The sequence below is a fragment of the Equus przewalskii genome, chromosome 8 (genome assembly GCF_037783145.1).
Source record: "Equus przewalskii isolate Varuska chromosome 8, EquPr2, whole genome shotgun sequence".
Lineage (NCBI taxonomy): Eukaryota > Metazoa > Chordata > Mammalia > Perissodactyla > Equidae > Equus > Equus przewalskii.
This window is the reverse complement of record NC_091838.1, coordinates 16,966,652-16,984,848: the sequence shown is the minus strand read 5'-3', so window position 1 is coordinate 16,984,848 and position 18,197 is coordinate 16,966,652. Positions and strand designations below refer to the sequence as shown.

General features: G+C 33.2%; 1 protein-coding gene across 1 annotated transcript in view; it reads left to right on the top strand.

Moving 5' to 3' along the window:
* Nucleotides 1-18,197, top strand: part of C8H8orf34 (chromosome 8 C8orf34 homolog) — a 370,490-nt gene that overhangs the window by 143,305 nt on the left and 208,988 nt on the right. The window contains 1 exon segment of the mRNA XM_008518734.2: nt 258-424. Coding sequence (XP_008516956.2) covers nt 258-424 — 167 coding nt within the window.

Below are 18,197 nucleotides of genomic sequence, written 5' to 3'. Positions count from 1 at the left end.
CCCTTAAATGGGGCAGGAGTTTCAGTTTTCCGTATTCCTCACCTGTACCCACCTCAGAAATTGTTAATGAGGTACCTGAAGATGTCTAAGAAAAAAGACAGTCTATATATCCATTATCCTTGGGGAAAATTTTACTAATTTGTCCATAAATTTGCATAGCAAAGTAATTGAGTGAAAATTTGTAGATTTTCTTTACTTACCATGGCTAATTGGTAATGTCCCCATCATTGAAAATTAACATTTAAATATTTCTTCAGCTTAAAGGTGGAGCCCAAGACTAAAGGATTAAAACAGCAGCAACAGCAACATAAGAAGCTTCTGGCAGCAATGCTTTCTCAAGATTCTTTTGAGTCTGTCCACAGCCCTACCCCATCTGTAACAGAAGAAGATATTGATAATGAAGATGATGCAATGGAATTGCTGGGTAATTTTAAAAATTAATAATTTCTTTATTTCTTCTCTGGCTTTGTAAAAATGTGGAGTGATTAAGAGATTTTAAAAGTTTTGAAGAGTTTTGTCTTAGGGGAAAGAAACCCTTTAACAGGTACTTTTATTTACATTAGACTTTCATGAAGTTGCATGTAAGAACTGAGTTGAAATCACCTAAGCATGTGAAGTATTTATGAGACTGTATTTTGTGCTTTGTATACACAGCACTCTACCTTCTGACTATTTAATCAAGCTTTATTCTGTGTGCCATTGTGATAAAAATTCAAGTCTGTCTGCTTTATTCTCTGATTATGATTGCCTTGATCACATCTTTTGTCTATAAAATATGTATCCAAAGTACGAACTTCAGCCCTCATTGCAAGATGTCCCCCTGTTGTTTCAAGGATGTTTTAGAAAAGTAGAGTAAAATTTAAAGGAGCAAATAGTGTATTAATGTTTTATGTCTTCCATAAATGACAGGAAAATTTGCAGAGATTTCAGTATTTTAATAGGCCCATCACTTTCATGAAAACCTTATTAATGTTGTATATGTAGGAAATCCTTATATATCTTTTAATGAAGGAAATTTGTCTTTGTTTCATCAGAAATCTCTGCATAGTAGTTTTTTTAACTTCCCTTTGGGAAACCATTTTTTCAAAAAAAGGGGAAATGAAATTTTATCAGAGAGAGTGATCCACATATAAACAATGTGTTTTTAATTCAGTCATGTCACTTATTCTATTCTAAATAATTAGGCAATTTTCAAATACTTTGTAACAAAATATTAGAAAGTGAATAAATAATGTTATCATTTGAAAGTTTCAAATGAGTTTAACCTATAAGAAAAGGAGTCCCAGAAATATACAGACTTTTTTTTTTATTCTTTTTTTTCCCCTTAAATCAGCTTCCTGGGCTTTAAGTGTTTATGGCAATAAAATACGATCATTATAATAAATTATATTGGTCTTCATGCATAGGCCTACAAAGATCAGTGATGGCAGGTTCACTGATGTTTTCTGATGTGATAATAACTGCATTCATTCCAGCATTGAGAAGACTGTGTCATGGCAATTTCACTTCATGCTGTTCGTCTTTTAAGAACAATTAAGTCTGAGTATTTTTTAAGGAATCTTCTCTCCCTACCTCCAAATCGTTAATGTGGCTGATGTGCCAGATGTGGTGGTGGATTCAACTTCCATTCAGCCAACATTTACTGAGCATTTACTATGTGCTGAGCTCTGGGCTTGGTCCTGGGGACGTAAAAATAAAATAATCATGGTTTCTGTTTGCAGGAACTTTACAGTCTCGTGTTCAAGATAAAAATGAAAATACATCACTCTAATAGTTTTTGCTACAGGTGCCAATTTGATTAAGCATGCAGCCGTATATATGATAACACCTAATGCAGAAGTAGGGTACGGTGATCAGGGAATGTGGCCTAGAGAAGCTGATTCCTCTGGTGAGCCCCAGAGGACAAGTGGGTACAACTTCAGCAGATGGAGTGGGGTCATTACCCCTGTAGGTTTGCTCTCATAGGAATGGACTCTTCTGCAATTGTGCTCCATGACTGTACCTGTAAATTGTTGCCCTGCTTTGGTCAGTAACAGTGAAGCGGGCAAATCTTGAACAGCAGCTGCCAATGGAAGGGGCAGGCTGTTGCCCAAATGACATCAATGTTGTCGTTTTGGTACGTTGACATTGGGTTGTCCTGTTATCTTTCTCTCTCTCTCCTTTCCTTTAAATGACAGCTCATAGTCAGCTGATATCATATGAAGGCAATTAGACTCTATTTTGCAAAGAGAGTCTTTGGAAGAAATCCAGGCATACACCATTTGGGGTTCCTGATAGCCTCAGAAACATCCAGTCAGAGTGGGGGAACTCATTTAACTTCAGTGATAGCAAGGGATTCTTTAAGGACACACAGGTGTCCACTCAGCGCTGGTAACCCCTACATCTTAGCTCCTCTGTTCTGAAGTCTCTGGTCTCCCAAGCTGAAGACCAGAGGATTGGGTTTTGGAGACTATCTAATGTGAGCAATTAATAGCTGGTCCTTATTATGTTTTTTTTCATTTAGATATTTTAGCCTTTGGTCTGAGCAAATTTAAAAATCACAGATAGTTGGAAGTTTGGACTTTCTCCATGTAATTCCAACTATGTCAGCACAGGCAACTAGTGATGTACCAGTGCTGGGTCTCATCTGGGTGATGGCTCATCTCTGATATGCAATCAAACATGTACATGCTTAATTTCAGTTAATAGAGGAGTTAAGAATTTTTCCGTCATGATGTAGTAATGAGTGAATATGGGTATAAAATAAAGTGGTTGTTAAGATGTTCAATTTTAAGACCTGACATCTTCAGTAGCCGTGTGTGTCTCTGTTAATATTCCATTGGATTCCATTAGATTTCAAGGCCTACACCAATTGATGCAATACTCCAAAATCGATTTAGAAACTATATACTATCTACCTTCCTCGTTCTTTTAATATTAGATTTACATTATTTTTGTGTTATTAAAAAAAATTTAAGACAATATTTTTGAAACTCTGATTCCAGAGAAACATATGTGATTATACATATTTGAGGAAAATACTAATGCTAAGTTCTCGAAAATTTATTTGAAATCAAGTTTTAGTACATAGAATCATTGTAAAATGCAACAGAGATATCTGGTATTTAAAATATCTTTTTAAATATACAACATTGTATAGAATGAGTTTGCTGTAGCTTGTATATTTTAAGCGTTTATCTTGTGATTGTTATCTATACCAAATATAACTGACTGAAAAATTTATTTATTATCCAGGGGAAGCAGTCTGTACATTTGTGAAGTGATAAAAAAGTAAAAAGTATGTTAATATAATAAAAGGTTATTCCTTAGTAAAATCAGTTGATTTGAAGGGAAAAATGGAGTCTTTTAATTGAGCTAGAAGTTAGTAAAACTATTGACCCTTGTTTTGTTTGTTAAGGAATCTAGCATTGTTAAGACATACTAATATTTAATTAATACTAATTCTTCACAGTTGTTGAGTTGTATATTTGTGGATTTCTTTTCTCAGTGTTTTGGGCATGTGAAAATATTATAGTGAGGCGTTTCTGACTTTTTAAGTAGATTAAATGTTTTCTGTAAGGTTGCTATAAATACTACTTATAACTTCATGGTACAAAAGTAGTTTAATATGGAATTAATATATACCAGAAAATAAAATATCCAAATTTGTGTAATTTTAAATATAACCATTTTAAGCACCTCTGAAATTGTTGGTGACCTGATTATAGAAGGTATTGAATAAAATATCTGCCAAGTCACCTCAAACTAAGTAGTTCTCAACTTCAAATATAAGCTATTCACAAATATTTTAGTAATTATGCTGGAAATTAATCACCACAATGAATAAAACATTATAAAGAATCTTTACATATTTTTAAAGTGATTAAAATCAATAATTTTTCAAAAGTGGAAAGACAAATTATAATAGTGCAACAAGAGATTTATGAAAATCCCTGTGTATTTCACTCTGTTAACTTTCATGGAGTTTAAGGAACTTCATTAGTTTACAAGATATTTCAGCTTGTAAATATGAGTCCATTTTCATTACTTTATGTGCATTTTTCATCTTATTCTTGATGAAATGCTAATTGCAATTATGAGTCTGATTTTTGTCTATATAATTTATACTCATTTTAAAATATCATCAGATTTACTTGAAAGGCACAACTACTTTTCTTACGCATTTTAGTATGGAATATTACTTGAAAAAGTTTGTTTAGGCTTTCTCAAAATTGATAATGAAGCAAATACCTAAAAATCACATTCCAGAGATGCTAAAAAAGAAAAACAGCATTAGTCATGCTTTGTACTTTCTGGTTTTAGCTCATAATCATATAAAAATTAAAACTAAAGTTGTATTACCAAAACCAAAAAAGGTGATTGCAAATATATTTTATTTATTTTAAATTTAATAATTAGGAACAAGTTTAATTCTACTGGTATTCTTTACAGAATACAGTAATTGAGTTTCTAAAACCCTCACATCTTACCAAATTATGTAAAATATAAACTTAATTTTCTAGAGGGACTCACTGCATTAAGGTGATCCTTTGGGAAATGTTTTTGCATTGTGACCAACCTTTATAAAGTAAACATTCACTCTTTGTTCTGTTGTGCTGCTTTTTTTTTTTTTTTTAAGTTGGAGGCTTCTTAAAGCAGAAAGCACCATATGTGTAAAATAAGAACATGCATTTTACCTAAGGAGAAATGATGCTGTCACTTGGTGATGTTAAAAAAAGGGAGAGGGCCTTAAATGTTTAAAAAAATCTATCACTTACCTTTCTATTTACCTGTATTGTAATGATCTAAAGTATGTGGAATAGTCTGAAGCACAGGGAAACATCCATGCAGACTCTATGTCCTTTGAGTGGTGATCATTGGGAGCATCAGGATAACAAAGCTGTCACTTTAAAATGAAGATTCTTGGTAGAAAAGATTCTTTTAAAAAGTCTGAGGACTTTCAAAATTAAATTTATGGATCTTTTAACATTGGCTGTAAGGTTGCTTTAAATACTGCTTAGAAATTTGTTCAGCATAGTACCAAAGTAACTTAATATGGAATTGGTACATATTAGAGGTTAAATTATCCAAATTTGTGGAGTGTTAAGATATAACAATTTTGAGCACCACTGAAGTTAGTGCTCTGAATCTAGAACATACTGAATAAAATATCTTCCAAATCACGTCAATCCAAGTAGCTCTCATTTTTAAATGTAAAATAGTCTCAAAAATTCCAGTGATTGTACTGGCAACCAATGACCACAATTAACCGAACATTATAGAAAATCGGCAGGTACATTTTTAAATGTTCACTAAATTAGTATAATTGAAAAACTAGCACCTCACCCAGATGTATGAAAATATCTTAAACATGCTAAATAATAAATATTTCCTCCTGTTAAGCCACGTTTTACACTATAACAGAAGTTCTAAGAAATGCCCCCGCTGTAGAGTTTTGTCCTATATTTCTGAATTCTGACTTCAGCTTGCTTTAGTGCCATGATTGTGGGCACAAACCCAAGTGAGCTCTCATTGAAGTGTGGCCTGAGTAAAGCTGAATGTGCTTGTCTCTCCAGATTACGGTGACAACATTTGAGAAAATCCACTCAAACACATTTTTTCATTCAGCGAATACCATGCCCCTGCCATGTGAACAATACTAGTTTATATTAATATGCGCGCGCTAGGAATATTGCCTTTGGTATTTTTCTAACTACCTTGACCTCTTTGGGCTTGAGAGAACAGTGAACCTAGTGAACGTTGGCATCTAATAGACCCGAACAATTTGTAGGCCTTTGCTTCAGCTCTCAATTAGTCCATTAATTCATTCATAAGTTTATTAATTTCTGTGCTTACAAAGTGGCTCTGCACATTCCTGGGAGTTCAGATCTGTGCAAATACAGACATATTCCGTGAAGGATTAACTATTCAGGGATGATTCTCAAGATTTGCTTTGCTTAAGAATCTTCTGAGGAGGTTATTTAAATGCAGATTTCAGTGCCCTCCACCCCTAATTTTTGGCTCCTTAGATGTGGATACAGCCCACGAATCAACATTTTCAACAGGAGTACCCTTCTTTCTGTCCTAAAGAGAGTCTGTGGCAGGTGATCTGGAGAACATAAAATGAGAAACTCTAATCTAGTAGGGATGGTCAATGAACGTTTTGTTATTTGATGTAATACATCCTGAAGCAAGAGGAGCATTATAGAAAGTTTAATTTTTTACAACAAAAAGAGCATGGAATAGAGATTTCTGAGTTAACCAAGCTCTTTGAAAGTATCTCCTGGAAACAAGGAAAAGTCTTGCTGAGAAGCTTTGGTTAATGCAGTTTGTCTTACTTTATTATCTCTGTCTTCCTTCCTGATCTCATATTTTACAGGAGCCTTTGTAAAATGAACTGCTTAGTGTAGAAAAATATGTTATGAAATGGTTCTAGCATAGATCTGAGGTTATTGTTTTGTTGAGATTCTATTTTGTCATATTACCATATTGAACCTTTGTTTAAGATTCTTACTTTGCTTTCATTAGGTGTGACTCATAGGCCCCTTCACTGCCTTCTAGAAGGACTCGTTTCATTGGAGTTCTATTTGGGTTTCATTCTCTTCGTTCTTCATTTGTGTTTCTATTCAGCAAAATATGACAACATTTGCAATAATAACCAGGGTTTGTTTGTAGAGATTGCCTTTTAAGTAAATATGAACTTGCATGCCACCAAAAATATACATCATCGCACATGATTTACTTTTATGGATTTAATAAGAAATGTTGCTCTCTTTTTCTTTAAAAAAAATTTTTCCGATGTTAAAAGTAGATCAGCATAGCAGAATAAAGTCAATAGAGTGAAAATAAAATCCTAACCCGTAAACAAATTGTTGACAATTGTCCTTCATCTCAATTGTAAACCTGTGCAAAAATTCCTTTGTTTGAAAGATAGCTGTTTCCAGTTTATTTGTGGGTAGGTTGTTTGGTACATATTCCTCACTCTGCAGTAAGTTACAAATTGTTTGGCACATAGCAATAATAGAAGTTAATGTGCTTTTTCATCTTTAGACCGTGGCTTTTCCCTGAGAGTTGTGTAGAGGCATGAGTCACGTGGTATGTGGTGTATGTGGTCTATGGCCAAAGCACTGGGTTAAAACTCTAAGACCAGCTCCCACCCTCGTGCTGCCTCTAGCTGCCCTGAGCAACAAGTAATTAATTGTAAAATGCTAGTAACAACATCTGTCCTTCCTATCACGCAAGGATGTTGTGGGAATAAAAATGGGATATTCTCTCAGAGTGCTTTTAATTTTTTTTTTCCTTTTTGTCATGCCTAACAGGAATATTTGAAAAACGACACCAGCATTTATATTCAAAACTTCTCTTCCAAATAAATTTATATCCTTGAACCCTCATACATTTTGTCTAGTTATAAGCAAAGGAAAAAAAGAGCTTTCTTTAGCTTTGAGAAATTGCCTACTAACAGTAAACATTGATGTTTCCCACAAGACAATAAAATCAGTCTTGAAGAAAAAGCAGGTAAAGCTACAAATGCATTTGCAAGCCAAAATATTTGCTATATCAATACAAAGCATTCTGTCTTTTATTTTGAACATGAATATTTAAGCAAGAGCAAACATGGATGTGATTTAGTTCAGGCTATATGGCAAGGTACTCCACTGTCTTTAATTTTCTTCCATATAACTGTATAAGTTCTAGGAGGAAAAGACAAATGTTTTGTGCCTACACGTGAATCTCCACTAACAAAAGTGGGTCTGGGAGCAGGATTAGGAGGGAGAGATGAGGAGGAGATAAATAACTAGAAATTTGTACTGTATGTTTACATGCTTCTGTGTAAATAAAGCCATAAAAGTCTTGAAAATCTACAAGCTTTAAAAACTCTTTCAGTCATGTTGATAAGATTGGATATATTTGAAACAGCTCAATTTTGACGGTATTGAATTCATTGTATAAACAAACCACAAACAAGTTGAAAATCAGTGTTAAATATTATGAGGGCTTTGTTGCTTTTGAAATAAGCTTGTCCATTTCAAATACTTAATAAAATGGTGATGTTACATATCAGATGATTTGTTTAGCCATGGTAATGATTTTCATATAATTTGACTGAATTTGAATTACTTTTTTTTGGAATTAATTTTGTACTCTAGGTAAGAGCCATTTGAAAGTGGTGCAAAATCGTGACTTTATTGTATTTTTTTCCTTGGTTGAAAATGTGCAAAGAAGTGTAAGTAATTCAGCAATTATTTGCATTTTAACATCAAAAACAATAGATATGTTAAAGAGGTATTAAAACTCTTCTTCTGAATTGTTGAAAACTTCTTGTATAATTGTAGTAATCTGTTTAGATTTCCATGTATTACAATAACAGTGACATCTTATTTAATCATCTCTAAATAGATATCTTAAAATTATTAAAGTTGAATACTGAATAGACATTAACAGAAGTGGTCACAAAACTTGCGAATTATTTTCAGTAAGTTAAAAACAACAGTTTTTTTGAAGTAAAGCTTTATTCAGTATTTTTAAAGATATTATATAAACACATTTTTCAAAATATGAAATGTTTATATATATATATGTGAATATATATGAATTTCTTTTGGAATGAAAATATTATGAGTTTCTTTTTCAGTAGTCTCATGTTCAGTAATTTCAGTAAGAAAATAATCGTAACAAAAATGAATGTATTTTTTGAAAATTGCTCTAAAACTTTTAAGTGGAAGAGTGCTAAAGAACACAATGGGGAAAATATGACGGCCTTCTAATGGAGATAAATTAAGTCTAGCGGTTTTATTTTACTTTTCAATTTTTTAGGTTTTTTTCTGCAAAAGATGATTGACTGCCTTATATTCATATTAGATGAATTTGCTTACATCAGGATATAAACTTTAAAATTTCATATAAAACCTTTAAAATTTACTTTTTCAAGAATTGCCAGAAGGGGGTGTGTTAGGCCAGCTATTTTAGGTGCTGACATATTCACTTGTTAGTTACTGACATTTGTTTGGGGACAATATATTTCAAGAATTTAATGTAGAATATTATTAATATTGTAAAAGAAAATTTAAGTTAACCTTATTAAATTAATTTTATGAAAATTCTAATACTGTGGAAGACAGTATAGCATAGTATTAGAAATAACACCAGTGAGCATGAGCTTTGTATTCAGGGCAACCTAGTTGCAAGTTTCACCATCGTCTCTTACTAATTCTATGATTTGAGAACAGTAACTTCTTTCTTCCAAATATCAAATCCATCATCAGAAAAATAGGAATTTTAACAATACTTATAGAGTTTTGTGGAGATTAAGTAACATAATTCATGTAAAGTGCTCAATGTATCTGATAAAGGATTAGAGCTAGAAAAAAAGATGTGTAACTATAATTCATATCATTTTTATGTCAATTCCTTTCCTGTCTTGATCTACTGAGTGAAATTTCATACATGTGAAAAAGAAAGTACAACCATAGGAATTTGATCTTATGAGTTTACATATTTAGTCTTTTATCATAAAGAGATTTATCAACATCAAATATGCTCCAAATATTTAGAAATTATTTCAACAAGTACCCTGTACTTGATATTTAATTCTAGTTTTTTCCTTTCTTTTAAAAATCACAACTTTCTCAAAAGGTCATGTCACATGAACCTAAATTTTCCCCAATATGGAAAGAATCTTAGCCTTTTTCTCCATTTAAAGACAGTACCCCCATTATAAGAGAACATTATAATGTTCAAAGTTTTCTCATAATTTGACTGAAGAAATTATTTTCAGCAATTTGAAATGTTAAAACATTTTTAGAGAGTATGAAAAGCTCAAAACATATGTCTGATTTTCTCTTATATGTATTTATTCTTGTTACCATTTACTGCCTCCCTGATTTACAGTCATGGATGTTCTTTGATTTTTTTTTGAGAAAAGTGCACACAATTTTTTTTTTCTTTTTTGGTGAGGAAGATTGGCCCTGAGCTAACATCTGCTCCCAATCTTCCTCTTTTTTTTCTTTTTCTCTTCTCCCCAAAGTGCCAGTACATAGTTGTATATCCTGCTTGTAGGTCATTCTAATTCTTCTATGTGGGATGCCCCTACAGCATGGCTTGATGAGTGGTGCATAGTTCCACACCAAGGATCTGAACCCATGAGCCCAGGGCCTCCAAAGTGGACTGTGCGAACTTAACCACTCGGCCACGCGGCCAGCCCCATGGACATTCTCAGTCCTTCTGTAGCATGGAGAAGATGATATCTGGCTTGTAGAAACATAGAGACTTTATTGGCCCCATGCATCCCACCTTGTAATGGGAGTAAGATAGGCAGCATAAGAAGACAAGCTCAAGGAAGTATACATTTTCCAAGCTGGTGCAGGCTATGTGCATTTTCATATTTTAGTGCATTCTCTTATCCTCTCACAATTCAGAGAATCTTTATCCAACAATATAAGCAAAACTATCAAGAGAGGAAAGGGGAGAAATTTTCTTCTTTCTTGTTTTCTCCAGGCTACAATCTGATGTTCTTAAATTCTTTTTATGGGCTTTTGACGTTTATGATCTGAAACTTTCTCAAATAGCATTGTTAATGTTGTGTACTGTCTGATTCCTAACATCTTGGCGGCTGAGTTAAGGACATTTTTTACAGAAAGTAGGTTAAGATAAGAAACTAATCTCTGCTCATATGTAGTCTAAACACAAAAGGGCTAAACAAGCTCCAAGAAAGTCTGTTTTGACAAGGAAAATTAAGAACGTGAGAGAAGTTATTTTCCAGTATAAAAGCTTTTAACTGAGAAGAAGAAAATCGGAAGAACATACATTAAAAAAAAAATCACAGGGGGCTGTCCCTGTGGCATAGTGGTTTAGTTCCCATGCTCTGCTTTGGTGGCCTGAGGTTCACAGGCCTGGATCCCAGGCATAGACCTAGCACTGCTCATCAAGCCACACTGTGGTGGCATCCCACATAAAATAGAGGAAGATTGGCACAGATGTCAGCTCAGTGACACTCCTCCTCACATGCACACACACGAAAATACAAGCAGCATTCCTTTTACAGTAAAATTCAGAGTATTTACTCATGGAGCTATTCCTTTTACTACCAAGAAACAAACATAGTTGTTCCTTTAAAAATGCTATCTCTGTTTAAAACACACTTTCTAACCATAAAGGTAATGCCATCATAATAGACGCATTTGTAAATTTATTTTCTAAATTGTATCATTGCTTTCTCTAATAATCAGGGTTTAAATAATTCTAAGTTTTAAAAAAAAGGCAAGAAATCTCATTACTGGTCTTGCTTAACTTCATGATCTTAGCATTCTTAGTTTCCTCTGCCACTTAATGTTCAAATGTGGGTTCAATCAACATGATTTAGTTGTTTATTACCTTCCTGATAAGAAAAAATTTTAGAAATTTGAACAAAGAATGATTCTTTTTCTGGAAAAATATTGGCACTTACAAGTCAATATAAGCTAATTTTAGGAGCTCGTAATGTCAAATTTCCTTTAGAATAATATTTATTTTTGATTATTAAGAGGTAGATATTCAATGTAAAGAGCATGAAAGTACAGAGGTCAAAATAAATATTACCCAGAAATAATTACTGTTAAAATGTTCTAGTCATTTTTTAAAGATATTTTTATACATAATATACATAGAATAGTATTAACATTTATGTGCATTTACAGTATGCACTGTGTTGTTAAATGCTTTCTGTACGTTACTTAATAATCACAAAAATACCATGGGGTAAACAATATTATTATCCTCACACCATAGAAAAGGACACAGATCCTTGCAAAAGAAAATTTACCTGGATTACATATTGGTGCTCAAGAGTCAGATTCCTAAGCCTCAGAATTAAACACTAATTATGCAATACATATACTTTAAAATGCACACTTATATTAATATGTTTATATTTACTTGCATATATATGCAATTTTCACACAATAAACAGTTTAAAATTTAAAATCAGAGGCTTCTTCTTCCAGTCATGATGGAATAAATGGTATTGGCCTTATGCCTCCACATTAAACGATTATAAAACTAGACAAAATATATAAGGTCAACTTTTAAGGTACTGGACAAAAGGCAACATAGGACTTTGATTCTTAAGGGAGGGAGACTAGTGAGGTGAGCCCTGTGTTTCACCCTTGCTTTCTTCATGGTAGCACTTCCCTGGCCAACTTGTATGGAGGGGAACTCAAGTGGAGAATAAAGAGTAGCGATTTCACTGATCTGAGGAAGAGATTGGAGTTTGGTACTGCTGCAGTGGCTGGGATTTGTTGGACAGTATAACAAGAGAAAAAAGATGAGGAGGAATGGATAGAAGTCAACAGTCTGTTCCCTTGGATTCTGAGCTGAGAACTGGGCTGTTCTTGCACAGGGCAAGATTCCCCAAGACCTGAGAGAGTGGTTTTTGTGTGTCTGAGAACCAAATAGAGAGAGGTCAGACAGAGCTGGGACACATCAGCATTCCAGCCCAGCCAGCGAGAAAGAACCTTCTTGAGTTCCTTTAACGTTCAGAGGAGACCTTAGAAAAGTCAAACATGAGGAGTAAGGACCGCACATTGAATTGAGAGCCACTGCTAAGAATGAGGAAATTATTGAAATAGACCCAGCTTAGCAAAGCATAAAACCATGCCTACAAAGGTGAAGGGGGTCTGCCAATAATTTAATTTCTGACAGAAAACTCAATATCCTTTACAGAAGACAACATAAACCAGCTTTCCTGCAGAGAATCAACCATAATGTCCAACGTATGATAAAACCTTATTAATCATGCAACAAAACAGGAAAATGTGACCCAAAATCAAGACAAAAAGGCAACCAAAGAAACAGATCTCGTTTTACTCAGATGCTGGAATTAGATGACAAAGAATTTTTGAAAGCAATTATTATATATATTTTATGGACTTAAAAAAAAAGAACACAAGGAGTAAACAGATAAGAAATCTCAGTAGAAAAATTGAAACTAGAAAAAGAACCAAAGGAAAGTCTAGAATACAGAGAGAAATCTAGAATATCTGAAATTTCTCAAATCACTAGGCAAGATTAATAGCTGATTGAACAAGGCAGAAGGAAGTGCTAGTGAACTTGAAATAGGTCAACAGAAATTATCCAAATTAAGATCAGAAACTTAAAAAAAAAGTAAAACAAAATGAAAAGGGCTTTGACGACCAATGGGACAATATAAAAAAATGAAACATTTAATTGGAATTCCAGAAAGAGGGGAGAAAGAATAGGAAAGAAAAAATATTTTAAGTAGTAATGTCCAATTTTTTTCCAAATTTGGTGGAAAATAGCCTGCAATACAAGTTCAGAAAATATAAGATTGACAAAATAAAGCAATTTCGGGTAAACAAAAGCTGACTGAATATGTTACCAGGAAACCTGGACTATAAGAACTGTTAGAGTCTCTCAAGCTGAAGGGAACTTATATCAGATAGAAAATAAGATGTATAGGAGGAATTAAGAACACCAGAAATAATAAATAAGATTATATCCCTTTTGTTGACTTTTAGAAAGATAACTGACTGCTTAAAGCAAAAATACAAACAATGTAGTGTAGGGTTTATAACATACAAAGAGGTAAAATCCTATGAAAAATAGTACCAAGGATGAAAGTAAATGGAATTATGGCGTTATAGTTTCTACATTTTTATAAGAAGTAATACAATATTAATTGCAAGTAGACTGTAATAAGTTAAGGATACATTGCTTTTATCCCAAGAACAATCATTGAAAAGAAAACTTAAATAAAAAACCAAAGAAGTTTGACTAAAAAGCTAGTAGAGGACTTAAAGGGAATACTAAAATTTGACTAAGGAGGAACAAAGGAAGCCAAAGCAGTTGGGGCAAATAGAAAACAAACAGCATGAGGTAAACTTAAACCCAGACATATTAATAATTACATTAAGTCTAAATGGACTACACACGCCAATTAAAAGGCAGAGATTGTTAGCCTAGATCAACAAGTATGACTCATATGCTGACTATAAGATTTACTGTTTAAGACCTGATAGGTTGAAAGTAAAAGGATAAGAATATATATTGCATCCAAAAAGTAGGCATAAGAAAGTTGGTATAGCACAAGGATAAAAAGTACTTTTATCAGAAAGACATAAAAATTGTAAGCATGTATGCATTTAAAAACAGATTTTTAAAATATATGAAGTAAAAATTAAAAAGGTTAGATAAATAGGTAATCATAGTTGAATATTTTAATACAAGTCTCTCAGTAATTGATAGATAAAGTAGACAAAAGTCAGTAGGGATATAGAAGCCTTGAACAACACTATCAACATTATTGTAGATTGAAATTTATAGTATACTCAATAATGCAGAAAATTCATTCTTTTCAAGCACGGATGAAATGTTCATCAAGACAGACTATATGCTGGGTCAACTTTCTGTGCTCTGGTCACAACAGGATTAAATTAGAAATCAATAAAAAGATAACATTTAGGGAAATTCTAAATGGAAATTAAACACTTTTTAATAACACCAAAAGGGAACTTTGAAAATAATTCAAACTAAATGATAATTAAAATACAACATACAAAGTTTGGGAGGATGAAGCCAAGGCTGTGCTTAAAGACAAGCTTAGAGCTTTGAACAAGAGAGGTTTAAAATCATTGATATAAGTTTAGACCTTAAAAATCTAAAAAGGAAATATAAATTGCATCCAAATGAGTAGAAAGATAGACATAACACAGATGAGAAGAATTCATGAATTAGAAAAGAGGCTAACAGAGAGAATAGTAGCAATGCCAAAATGGATAAATTCCTAGTAATCTTAACAAAGGAAAAGATAGAGAAACACAAATTACCAAGATTAGAAATGAAATACAGGACCAGACTTCTCTGCAGAGTTTACAGACACGAAGGATAACAAAAGAATATTACAACTTTATGCCAACATATTTGACAAATTAGATATAATGAAAAAAATTCTAGTGAAACACATCATAACAGACAAAACAAGGAGGAATTGTACATCTGAATAGTTCAATATTTGTTAAAGAAGTTGAATTTGTAAGCAAAATCCTTCCCAGAAAGAAAACTTAAGGTTCACATGGTTTCATTGGTGAATTCTATCAAATATTTAGGAAGAAAATATGCAAATATAATGACCTCTTTTAGAAAATAGGCAAGAGGGAACACTTGGCAGATTGTTTTGAGACCAGCATAGGTGTGATACCAAAACCTGACAAAGACACTGAGAGAACAGAAAATTACAGATGAATATCCCTTATGAACGTAGATAAATGTTCTTAACAAAATGTTATTAAATTAAATCTCTATGGTCCAATACAATCTCAGTCAAATTCCTAATGGGCTTTAAAAAAACGAAATTGATGAACTAATTCAGAAATTTATTTGGAAATAATGACCTTGAATGACCAAAATCATTTAGGAAAAGAACAGTATCAGTGGAATTACAGTATCTGATTTCAAAACTCACTATAAAGCAAGACTCACAGTAATCAAGACAATGTGGTATTGACATAAGGATAGGAAAACAGATCAATGGAATGCATTAAAGTCCAGAAATATGTGTGGTCAATTAATTTTCAACAAAGGCACCAAGGCAGTTTGATACAAAATGGATAATATTTTCAACCTTTGATGCTGGAACAATCAGATAAATTTAAAGAAAAAGAATGAGTTTTGACCTTCTACTTCATCCCATAACAAAAATTACTTTGAAATGATTATGGGCCCAAACATAAAAGCAAAGACTATAAAACTTCTAGGAGAAATGTATAATATATTTGCAATGCTGGTGCAGGCAAAAGTTTTTTAGACATGCCAAAAATCACTAAGGATAAAAGGAATAAACTGGACCTCATTAAAGTTACAAGATTCTCAGAAAATGAAAAGAAAGTAAGAATAAAATAAAGAAAATGTACAGGCATACCACTCACTGGGAGAAAATATATGCAATATATCTGACAAAGGACTTGTATCTAGAATGTATACAGAGCTCCTACAAATCAATTTTTTAAAAGGACAAATAACCTGATAAAAGTAGGCAAAAGGTTTCAGTAGACATTTCACAAAAGGAGATAAACAAATGGTAAATAAGCACGTGATAAGGTGTTCAACTTCATTAGCCATCAGGGAAATGCAAATTAAAACAAGATACCACTTCAACAGCTAGAATGGCTAAAATCAAAGACCCTCAACACAAAATGTTGCCAAGGATGTGGAGTAGCTGGAACTCTCAAAAATTGCTCATGGGAATGAAAAATTTTACAATGACATTGGAGAAAATGTCTCTCAGTTTCTTATAAAGTTCAATATGTACCTACCCTATGGCCTGCCAATTTCCCAAGGGAAATAAAACATGTATGCACAAATATTTGTATCTGAAAGCAGTTTTACTCAAAATAACCCAAACAGAAAACAATCAAAATTAAAATCGCTAGAACGTATAAACGAATTGCAGTATATCCACACAATGGAATACTGTTCAACAATAAAAGTGAATTAAGTGCTGATGCATGTGACAATATGGATGAATCTCATTGCTATGGACTGAATTGTTTCCCCCGCCAAATTCGTGTGTTGATGCTACAACTCCTAATGTGACTGTGTTTGGAGATAGGACTTTTAGGAGGTAATTAAGATTGCCTGAGGTCATAAGGATGAGGGTTCGTAATCCAGTAGGACTGGTGGCCTTCTAAGAGAGGAAGAGAGAGCTCCCTCTCTCTCCATGTGCATGCACTGGGGAAAGGCCGTATGAAGATACAGTGAGAAAGTGGCCATTTGCAACTCAAGGAGAGATCTTTCACTAAACCTTGGCTCTGCTGGCTCCTTGATCTTGGAATTTCCAGCCTCCAAGACTGTGAGAAAATAAATTTCTGTGATTTAAGCCACTCAGTCTGTTATGGCAGCCAAGCCTACAGAGACACTCATTATGTCAAACACAAGAACCCAGACACAACTGATTACATCCTATACTAATTTAATCATAAGAAATTCAAGAACTGGCAAAACTAACCAGTGGTGATAGAAATCAGAACATGGTCGGGCAGTGAGGAATTAGCATAAGGAAACTCTCTGGGGTGATAGAAGTATTTTATATCTTGACTGGAGTGTTCATTACATGGGTGTATACATTTATCAAAACCTTCATTATACACTTAATATCTGCACATTTCACTGTAAATTTGAATTCAAAAAAATAAAATAGCAAAAATGATTAATTTTCATGTAAAGGGCACATGAGGTATAAAAAGTAATTCAAGACAATCTTATCACTTGCTATGGAAATGTCTCATAACCATGACCTCTAATAAGTTTTCAAAAGTCTGTGCCTATTGTAAGCATGATGCTTGAATAATTCTGAGCAGATACAGACTTATTATTTTAATTTCATAGTAGCACTTCCAAAAGCAGAATGTGATCTTTGGTGATAAATTTCCTAGTTTTGAATATGTATACTCTTCCAATGTGGTCGCACTGTCATTTGTTTGATACACTGAAATTTCCTTTCTCACCAATTTGCCTGTGATAGAAAGAGCTAAATATGTGGAAATTTGACCTGAAAATGTTCTTGGTATCAACTGAAAATGTATAGTACTATAAATGAATCTGCTTATATTCTTTTTTTAACCATCTTTATTGAGAAATGCACATGACATAAAATTCCCCCATTTAAAGTGTACAATTGAAAGGTTTTTACTATATTTACACAGTTGTGCAACCATCCCACACCCTAAGTTTAGAACATAGTCATCACCCCAAAAGAAAACCACTTAGCAGTGACTCTTTGTCCCTCATACCACCCACTCCCTCATCTCTAGGTGAATATTAGAGTATTTTCTGTCTTAAGGATTTACCTATTCTCAGTATCACATATAAATGGAATAATACACTATGTAGTATTTTGCGAAGAGCTTCTTTGCTTAGCTTAATGTTTACAAGATTCATCAATGTTGTAACATGTATTAGTACTTTATTTCTTTTTGTAAAAAAATAGTTTTAAGGTTTTAGAAAATTTTTAGGTTCATAGCAAAATTGAGCTGAAAGTACAGATTTCCCACATACCGCATGCTCCCCCATAGGCACAGCCTCCCCTACTAGCAACATTCCCCCACCAGAGTGATAGATTAGTTATAATAAATGAACCTACGTTGACACGTTATTATCACCCAAAGTCCGCACTTTACACTAGGATTCATTTTTGGTGTTGTACGTTGTAGTGGTTCTAAGAAATG